The sequence below is a fragment of the Melitaea cinxia genome, chromosome 3 (assembly GCF_905220565.1).
Source record: "Melitaea cinxia chromosome 3, ilMelCinx1.1, whole genome shotgun sequence".
Classification (NCBI taxonomy): Eukaryota; Metazoa; Arthropoda; class Insecta; order Lepidoptera; family Nymphalidae; genus Melitaea; species Melitaea cinxia.
The window spans coordinates 8,905,871-8,916,808 of record NC_059396.1 but is presented as its reverse complement, the minus strand read 5'-3'; the positions used below and the strand labels follow the sequence as shown (position 1 = coordinate 8,916,808).

Genomic DNA, 10,938 nt, shown 5'->3' with positions numbered 1-10,938 from the left:
AAAAATTTTAAAATATTCATAAAAAATCAAATATAATTTTTTTATTTTTTTGATAATTTTTTCATCGATGAAATAGGGTTTAGTTTCCCTGATTTTGATATGTGCACTTTATGCAGACTCACCCTGTATTTTATTATGTATATCTGTTTGCCTCCCAAATATTAAATAAATCAAATACTACAAACTTGAATCGATTTATCGTGAGTATCGAATACCGAGTTGTATGGTACTTCGCTATTTACGTCCCGATGACATATGTCCAAACGGGCCTACTATTATTTTCATATATTGTGACGACTATACCTATATAGTAAACATAAGTATATAAATTAAACATATACCTATGTCTATACCGACGCTTTCTTTTCTTGTGTTGTGTCTTTTACGGCAGTATCAAATCGAATGTTAAGAAAAGTTTATATAGTAAAATTTTCATATTAAATATGTTGAAGTTTATTAATAAATCGAATTTCAATCCATGTCATCACAAGTTTATAAATAATGGTAATGGAATTTTTGGTAAGATATAAATTTCATCACTTTGTGCTTGTTTCGTTATTATTGTAAACAATGAGCGAATTGTTGTTGCCATGCAAACAGGTGTTTCAGCTAATGCGGAAATTTCCAGCATAATGACGCGTAGTGAAGTATTATTTTATGATAATATGTATTTAACAAGATAATTGTTTTAGGTGGTAGTAATCGAATTGACAAAACAATTCACAACACTTCAGTAACAAAATATCCACAAGTTGCGGCTCTCAAACTACCAACAAATGTGGTTAACATAAATGAATCTGAAATGAGTAGATTTTCTCCATTAAGGGAAAGAGATTTGTCAGGGCCTGCTATAGACATAAAGCATGACAAACAAGTATTTGATATAACTTTACAACATGATCCTCATGTCAATAAATATGACAGCCGTGGTGCTGTTAATTTATCATCATCTATGCAGAGTAATGTTCCAAGTCCTTTCAGTGGTAACCATACTCATTTGAATATGCCAGGATCACAATGGGGTCAAGGATATAAATACTTATCACATCACCTGCAAAATGCTCATTACTTGTCATTAAGAAACGAATATCGTGGAAAATTGCTAAACAAAGGTATATTTTTCACTTTTTAGTTTGTGCTTGCTACTAATGAAAAAGTTTTAAGTTATTTATATTTTATCAATTGACATCACTTGTTGCTTAACTAATATTTGTCATAAGTAATTTCAAGTTCAAAAAATTTTTAGCGACAATACTTCTTAACCTTCTGTGTACCAGGTGACTAAAAAGCCTGCTCTGCACTAGGTGAGATGTGACATGCCCAAAAGTGTAAGATATCATAAAACTAGTATGGTTCCATTATTTGAGTGTTTTGTTTATGGAATAATATATGTACATTGTATTCAATAGATTTAAATAAAAAAATAGAAGTAATTTATTATTTTGATTAGTTTTATCAATAAAAAAAAAAAAACAAAACGTTTTTTAACATTAAGAAAACAACTTTTTATTTTCTATATACTAATTTTAAATGGCACATGTAAATTATCACAATTCTTTAAATTTAGGAATCAACAAATTACTAAGAACTAAAGTAGAAATAAACGTATTAAACAATAATTTTAATTGAGATCATTGTTATCAAAATTGTGGCATTCTTGACAAAGAAATCAGCATGCTCCATATATATTGGCGTGTTACATTTTTTACACAAGGTAACTCAGCTTCAAATTTCCTATTTATATCACTTTTGATGTTCAAATGATCGGAGTCATTTTCAGATTCTTCCTTGAAATTCTCATTTTGTGACTCAAACTCATTTGTTTCACAATTTAGACATATTCTTCTATAAAGTGAAATCTGTAATAATTAATTCTAATGAAGGACACTTAAATAAATAATAAAAAACAAAAAAACTTTAATTATGTAACATACCTTAATAATGATACCCACATAAACTTAACACGCTCGTAACTAGATTGGCGGCAGTCATCGGACTAACATAATGGCGCCAATTGAAGCGGCAACATCTCATCTCCAGCTACTCAGAACATGTACTACTGCGCTTTTATAGTTTTTAAATAATTTTGAACTGTCGAGGACTGGGCGTGTGTCACACCCCACCTAGTGCACGGAAGGTTAAATTATCTCTTGTAATATTGTTACATTGAAATTTTGACAGTTTTTTTTTAAGTATATATGTTAGGAGTGTACCTGTAGTGTACTAAAAATTGTATTTTCATTTTTAACATTTAAAGTTATCAATGGCGTTATTGCTTTGCTAGTGCTAATGGTAATGTTAATTTCACTATGTATATTTTTTCAAAGCATAGTTATAACAATTGGGGCGAGAAACAACAGTACACAAAAAGAACCTTCACTAAGTGCTAAAGAAAAATTAAAAAAAGCAGTCAAAGAATATGGTTCAACTGTTATAGTATTTCATGTAACAATATCTCTACTATCTCTAGGAGGATGTTACATTCTTGTTTCTAGGTATGTAGTGTTTTAGATCTTTGCTATAAATTAATATTTTAACAAATAAACATTAATCTTGTTTTAATTCAACTAATTGGTCTCTTCTAGTTTATAATATTCTTTTCATATTAACTCTAATAATTGGATTAATGTAATATAATCACAACCACTCCAAACCACTTGAACAACCACTCTGGTGAAGAGGTGTGATTAATCGCCTAAAACATGATTCCCACTCAGTATGGATATTTGTCTTTGTACAAATATATTTTTTTCCGGTTTGGATCTCTGTCCTTGTGGGTCTCCCCACAATGCCTTGGATCATTACTTATAGTTAGGGAACATATCTGCCAACCTGCAGTGTAGCAGCGTGGTGCTCCAATTGTTTTCCTATATGGAGTAAGATTATATTTCCTATATAAAAAAGCATTTATTTTTTCATTGTTTTTCTTTATACTTTTGAAACTATCAAATATGATTCAGCCTGTAACATCTGCTGGGCATAGGCATTTCTCCATGTAGGAGACAAATTGGAGCTCAATCAACCACGCTGCTCCACTGCAGTTTGGTGGATAAATACTATAGAAACTATCGAATAAGTCAGGGATTAAAATAGAAAAAATAGTAGATCATTTTCGTTTTCGATCCACGAATTATTTATTTTAACATTAGTAGAAATAAATATGCTTGCTGGTTTTTTAAAAAATAATTAAATCATTGTCTAATTATCATAATGTAACCATAGATCAAGTAAAAAAAGGTAGATAACGCACCTAGAACAGAAAACTGAAGCCACTTTTTTAAAGATGTGTGAGTGAGTGAAGTGTTGACACCTTTTAAAAAAAGTCCCTAAAATTTTTATTAAACAATTAATTTAATATAGGTAAAATGGGTATGTGAAAATAAAAACCTGTTTATAGTTTTAAATAAATTTACTAAAAATAAAACAAAAAATCAGTAGAATAATAAAAAAAAAATATTCGTAAGATAATCGTATGAATGGACACTTCCTATCCCCTCTGTTGATCTCTTTTCAGTTTGCAGTCGGTTTTTTTTAACTATTTTTCTTAAACCTAGAATCCTTTATGTTGTATAAGTTTTTTAAATTTTTGTCGCTTAGAACTCAGAGTCATCGTCATTGTTTGCATTTTACTAAAATGATGTAGTCTTATGTTCAAATATTTTTCAATCCCACACCGCTTCAACACGCGGAAAACGCCCTAATCGAGTTCCTGGCCATAATTAAGGCAAACCGCGAGGTAAGCTTGGCCACCTGCAAAAAGATCATGCAGGCCTACCAGTACGATCACCAAAGATTACTGGAGGTGGAACTCGAAGAAGCCGAAGCAGCCATATACAACAGTGATACCCGACAAATACTCAAGGGCAAGATGTCGGGTAGGTATATGGCCGCATATAACATCACAGCAGGCTTCGTGAGCGCGGTCGAGTCTGAGGGTAATGACGAGGAGTCACAAACCTTTGAAACACCCGAAGGGGACCCGGTGGTGGTAGTGGCGAGATGCACGAAAGTAATGCTGGGTGACCGGATGCTACGGATGGCAAAAACCATCACGGGCGACCGGGCCGAAGCCGGCTTACCGTACGTGACCTGGGAACTACCATCACTGGAGTGGATAAACGGGGTACCAGGATGCGGCAAGACAACCCGAATAGTCAGGGACTTCGATGGGGACACGGAAGTCGTGATTACGACCACAGTCGAGGCGGCTAAAGATCTAAAAGAAAAACTGGTGCACCGCTATGGCAACAAGGTCAAGCAAAGGGTGCGTACTATGGCCTCCGTTCTGGTTAATGGCTTCCGTGAGGGTTCAAAAATCAACCGCCTAACGGTGGACGAAGCCCTCATGAACCATTTCGGAGCCATAGTAATGGCCGCCCGACTATCGGGAGCTGAGAAGGTAGTCCTCATCGGAGACATAAACCAACTGCCGTACATCGACAGGGATAACCTGTTCGAAATGCGGTATTGTAGACCAACCCTTATAACGACTATTTCTTGCGAGTTGTCGTGCACGCATCGTAACCCCAAAGACGTCGCCTTTGCCATCAGTGAGGTTTACAAGTCCGTGTACAGCTCAAGCACAAAGATCCGATCTTTGCGAGTGGACAGTCTCACAGGCGCGCGCATTCCTGTAGGAAGGGACCGAACCCTGTACCTGGTATTTACGCAAGAAGAGAAGAGATTGCTGACTGACCAGGGATACGGGTCCGGTGAGGGATCGCGCGTCTTAACCATTCATGAGGGCCAGACCTATGAGGACGTCATCGTCCTCCAGACAAATACAAGGAGGCTCAAGATCCACGACAGCGTTTCGCACGCTGTAGTCGCGGTGACTAGATACACCAACACCTGTGTCTATTACACCGACGACCGTGACGACGCAATTGGTCGCTTTGTGGCGAGGGCAGCGGAGATGACGGACAAGAAAATCCTTGAGCATAGTCTCAAGATGGCCATTCACCATAGAGATGCTGCCGTCATTGAGAATGTGCTCAAAATGTTGAAAAATGTAGAGGTGTGAAGACATCATTGTATTGTAAGTATAAATTATGCGTAGATAAAAGTGTAAAGTAAGTAATATAAATAATAAAATTGAATGTAATAGTATAGGAATAGGATAATGTAATTGTAATGATAAGGCTTTATATATTTACTTAATAAGATAGGATTAGTCATATAATATATTAATAAAAATTAAAAAAAAAATGAAATTTAAATGGATAAAACGATTCCTAACCACAAAAAAAAGTACCTAACTACTAACAATAACATAGGTTAAGTGTACATTGTAAGTAGCAAATAAGTGTACATATATTGTAGTTAGCAAATAAGTGTAAATATAATAAAAATAATTAGTATATAAGAATATAAAATAAGCAATATGTAGAATAGTCTTGGTCAGTGGACTCGCGTCGACTTTTAGAAATTTGATTTTTTAAGACTAGTTATTAAGGCTTCTGGATTCTAAGTTGCGGTGAAGTACCGATGCATGTTAAAAAATAATAATAACAATTAATGGAATAACAAAAGCACGGGCATAATAAGCCTGTGGATATATCACATAATTAAAAAAAAAAAAATTCAATCACTAATCGTATTAAATTGACTTTATGCGCATGGCCAGCATAATCGTGGTCATTTTCTCAGTCTTACAGCCGCTACCCATTCACCTCTTATTAAAATATTCGTTGGAAACCTAAAACCATGAAATTTGATAGTAAAATATGGGTACCTAGTTTACTCAAAAATTGTAAAAAGTTAAAACATAAAACAAACGAGTTAATAATTCATAAATATATTTTGATTTTTTTATTTTCAATTTATGTAACATAAAATAACACGAGAAAAAAAAACAATAACTATGTCTACTTTTTACTTAATTATTTTTCTGATTGCGTACAATTTACTTACCCATATTTTGGGGTATTGAAAAAAAGAACTACTGGCAACACTCCCGTAGTACGTCATTTCGTGACATTGAAATTATAAGTTCCGAATAACCTCAATATTATTTTGGAATAACAATAAATTTAAAGTTTTATATGTACTTACGTGTGAAACGATATTCCTTCAGATTTTTTGTTTACTTTGGTATTGTTTTTGCACCATTTAATCACACAAGACGGCATTTTATAAGCAAAGTTACTGTATGAAGCCTCGTGACATACTAACGAAAATGAGCGTAGTTTGATGCATATGTGTGCGTGAGCGCGTGTGTTTACTTGAAGGAGCCGAGTTTTGTGGCTTCACTAACAACAAAGGCCGCGCATTATCTATTTTTTTTTACTATATCTATGAATGTAACTAAAAACATCTCATTTAATTACTAATACAATATAATTGACAAAGCCAGCACTGCGGCCATCAACCCGCCTGCCCATGGTGCCTATGAGCAAAACACATGAGTTCGCGCCATAATGTTGGACGTGAACTTGTGGAGGCCTATGTCCAGCAGTGGACTGTGATAATTGACAAAGTCAGCACTGCGGTCATCAACCCGCTGCCCAGCGTGGTGCCTATGAGCAAAACACATGAGTTAGCGCCATATGTCGGGCGCGAACTTGTGGAGGCCTATGTCCAGCAGTGGACTGTGATAAGGTGAAGTGACAATATAATAAATAATTACATTTGTACATCTTCTTTTCATATGTATATATTTGAATACTACTTTTAAATTAAATTTTACAGAAAATTGATTTGTAAAACTTTAAAATAAAGTAATTTTTATGTTAGCAGTACGAAGTATAAAAAGGAGTCCGAACATGAAGTTGAACGAATGGTCTCAATTTAGGGGACAGAATCTTAAGAGGCTCCCCCTTCTCAATGACCTTGAGCATTTAGACTGCCAAACCCCACCCACCCGCACTTGACCTGATCAGTGTTACGTAAAGGTTATTAAACTCGGCCATCTACCGGCTCTAGCTTGTACTACTAGGACATGCGATTGATCCGTTTCCTAGACCAAGAGCTTGCGTAAAATTTGTGATCATCCATAATTATTATTTAATTTTCTTCTTATCGTGTCGATCATTTAGCCTCTAAAATTATATTAATTACTAGTTGTTACTTGTTGTTCAGTTCGCAGTTATAAAATAAATAAATTTCTAAAATAAAAGTAGCCTAAGTTACTCCTTACTATATCAGCTATCTGCCAGTGAAAGTCCCGTCAGAATCGGTCTAGCCGTTTCAGAGATTAGCCGGAACAAACAGACATACAGACAGACAAAAATTGTCAAAATGCTATTTTTGTGTATGTATCGTGTATACATCCATATGCATTTAGTAAAAAGCGGTTATTTTAATATTACAAACAAACACTCCAATTTTATTTGTATAGATATACTAAATTTCTGTTTTATTGTATTATCGGCTCGGTGAAGATCAACTTTAGTTTCGGATCTTAGACCACAAACTAAGCAGCCTTACATTTACACAGCTCAAAATTAATAATTTAAATTATTTTTTTATTTGAAGTAAATACAATTGCAAAATTCAACAGTAAGTCTGTCTGTCTGTTACATTTTCATGCCTATCTTGGATTAAAAAAGTAAATAGATTTGCGCGTAAGCAAGAGCAGCGTGCGATGGCGAGCGACACAAGTTCCCCTTACAAAGGCCTCTGGCCATAGATTATACACTTATATACTGGTACCTCTGGCCGTCTGCCGCGGGCCGCCCGTCGCCCGGCAAATAACCAGAAATTATATTGTTACGATTATCTAATAAAATACTGCACTTAATAAAAAACCCTTCTGTAGAATTATTAAGTACAGGATTCTTAATTATTAAAAAAAAAAAAATTCACTATTGTAAGTAGTAAAATTAGAAATCCTATACGATTTTTGTACGCGAAAGGAGGTCCAGGTAAACAATTATTTTTCTTTATTTAGAGAGTTTTATACAATTATCTTACAGTCACATTGATTAACTGAATCCGAGTTACAACATATATTTATTTGATATTTTTAACGTAACTTTAACATATACTTTATAGCACATGAAAACGGCCGAATTTGTCTGGGATTTCCTTAATTCTAATTTCTGGCGGTAGAGCGCGCCATTTTTCAAGAAGTACTTGTTTAAATCCTTACCAGTGTTTCCACTTTAATAATTTCTTTTCCTCACGCCTCAGTTGAGATTTCCCTCTCTCAGGAATTTTTATTTAGTGATTTAAAAAATATTATAACAGATGAAGAGAATAAGATGAAACGTAATTAGCTCGATAATGAAACAGTTGGATCAATCCTGTGCGTAAAATCTGACTTGAAAAGAAAGGGAACAACTTTTCTACAACTAATGAAAAACAAATTTGAAATACTATACCTTAAGACCAGAAATATCTCAAACCTGCAGGTGTCGCCATTGTTTCTTTTATACGGTAACACTAGCTTTCATGGGTAAAGCCCTTGATATCCCCTTTTTCTTCCTCTCGGGACCCTGATTTCCCCTCCAAAGGGAAATTTCCCCTCATTATGGAAACACTATCAGTACGTCCTAAATTCTAGCGCAGCCAGTGGCAGAAAAAAGAACTAAGATCTTGGTTTATTATTTTTAACCGACTTCCAAAAAAGGAGGAGGTTCTCAATTCGACTGTACTTTTTTTTTTTTTTTTTTTTTTTTTATGTATGTTACATCAGAACTTTTGACTGGGTGGAGCGATTTCGACAAATTTTCCTTTAATCGAAAGGTGGTGTGTGCCAATTGGTCCCATTTAAATTTATTTGAGATCTAAGAACTACTTTTCGAGCTATATCTAATAATGCGTTTTTACTTGACGCTTTTTTCGTCGACCTACGTTATATTATACCGCATAACTTTCTACTGGATGTATCGATTTTGATAATTCTTTTTTTGTTCGAAAGACGATATCCCAAGTTTAGTACCGTCATAAGGAAACCAGGATCTGATGATGGATTCCCAGAGAAATCGAGGGAACTTCTTGAAAATCCGCAATAACTTTTTACTGGGTGTACCGATTTTAATAATTTTTAATTTAATCGAAAGCTGATTTTTGTCATGTGGTCACATATAAATTTTATTGAGATCTGATAACTACTTTTTGAGTAATCTTTGATAACGTGTCGTTACTTGACTATTTTTTCGTCGATCTACGTTGTATTACTCGTCGATGTGAATGAAGTCGGTTTTTTTTTTCGTTTGCGAGCAAACACAATTATGTACTATGAATACTATTAAAATGCCTATACCGTTCGGACTTCTTGTATCTATACTTCGTGGTTAGCGGCCAGGCCAATTGACATGTCTTTTATGATTAGCTTAAGTAGGAGATTACACCACATGACAACAGACAAAATAATAATTGAAGTAGCTATCTCAATACCCACATAGAAAAGGAATGCCAAATTAGGCTTCCTAACTCTGGGTGATAAGAAAAGTCTGTAAAGCTGTGTGTTTAAACTGTTATAATAAAGTATAGTATTATAATATTTAATATTATATGGGAGATTAAAAATCTAATATCTCCACTTTCATGTCTTAGTAATGAATCTTTTTACCCCTAGATAGTAGATATGTTTATGAAAAAAAAGGTAAAGGTGATTCTTCAACATTTGTAAATAACACCGTTGGCTAATAATAGAAAAACAACACATTTCTTTTGATACATTAATTTTTTGTACAACAATATGCCATAAAACTTTTTATTTGTTTTAGTGGAGTGGATATAATGGCCATACTAAAATATTTAAACATTGGTGAAGGAGTACTCAGTAATGCAGTCACATCAAATGCAGGAACCTTCGTAATAGCATATGGAGTCCATAAAATATTTGCTCCAGTAAGAATAGCTTTAACATTAACAGCAACACCATTTATTGTTCATTATTTAAGAAGAATTGGCTTTTTAAGGCGTAATAATGGATTAGGTGGCGGGAAATAGATGAATTTAATAACTGTAATAATATACTACAATATAAATAGTCTTTTATTTCATTCCCTTTGAATAATAATTTCAAATTATTTTTGTGGAATTATATACACTTAATAATAATAATAATAATTTATTTCAGACGTAGTCCATATTTTTGTTAGTCACATTTTTTTTTTCCTTAACTATGTTAGTTTCAATAATTGTGACAAAACAAATTATACTAAATCAAAAATCCAATTAAACAACACTAAAATTAAAATCATCATCAATTAACTAAAATTCAATTAATACCGAAATTTAAATCATCACCGAATTCAATACCAAAATTCAATCAATATTATACAATATTTAAAATTAAAAACTAAAACAAATGCTAAAATTCAACCAAAATTACAATATTTAACATTAAAAACAGAATCAATACTAAAATTCTATCTAAACTGCAATTAAAATCAAAAACCAAACAAAAATTAATATTAAAATTCAATGTAAATTAAAACTAAAATCGAAATTCAATCAATACTAAATTTAAATAACAATTTCAACTAAATTAAAAAGTAAAATTCAATCAATTAAAAGCTTAAAATAATGACTTACTCAATTTAATTCAAATAAAAATAAAAATATGTCAATATAATAAATTGTCTTAAATTATCACCGTATTCAATATAAATTCAAAATTAAAATCATAATCAAATATCAAAACTAAAATCACAGCTACAATCAAAGCTTAAATCAAAATGAAATGGTCTTTTCAAATAATAATGGTCTTTTCAATTAAAGTATTTTGGCTTAAATGCTAGAAAATAAATCAAAAATACGTACAAGGAATTTAAAAATTATTTTATTCTATGATGTAATTGAAGGTTTTTTTTCAAGACTCTTGCTAACAATGGTGTTGAAGTCAGAAGTTCTCTAAAACGATATACTCGGATGATAAGGACAAGGCCATGAGCAAGGATATTTCGAAAAATATATATGGAATTACGAAGTCTTCTACGCTGTTATGGGAGATTTCAGCGTCAAAGAAGAAGTCCAAGACGGTGA

At 33.0% G+C, this 10,938-nt stretch overlaps 1 protein-coding gene and 1 long non-coding RNA gene across 3 annotated transcripts; one reads left to right on the top strand and one right to left on the bottom strand.

The window, feature by feature from the left end:
- The first annotated feature begins 287 nt into the window (after positions 1–287).
- LOC123669398 lies at positions 288–9,934 on the top strand. 2 transcript variants are annotated; one of them, XM_045603008.1, is made up of 4 exons: positions 288–504; positions 693–1,112; positions 2,333–2,495; positions 9,675–9,934. In XM_045603008.1, the coding sequence occupies exons 1-4, from the start codon at positions 444–446 to the stop codon at positions 9,898–9,900; spliced, it is 870 nt and encodes a 289-aa protein (XP_045458964.1). In that variant the 5' UTR covers positions 288–443; the 3' UTR covers positions 9,901–9,934. The 2 variants fall into 2 exon arrangements, with proteins under 2 accessions (XP_045458964.1, XP_045458963.1); XM_045603007.1 differs by having other exon boundaries at positions 288–519.
- LOC123669399 lies at positions 1,481–2,174 on the bottom strand. The gene is made up of 2 exons (XR_006745748.1): positions 1,935–2,174; positions 1,481–1,859 (listed from the first exon to the last, which is right to left on the bottom strand). It is a non-coding gene; the product is annotated as an uncharacterized LOC123669399 (long non-coding RNA).
- Positions 9,935–10,938: the final 1,004 nt, after the last annotated feature.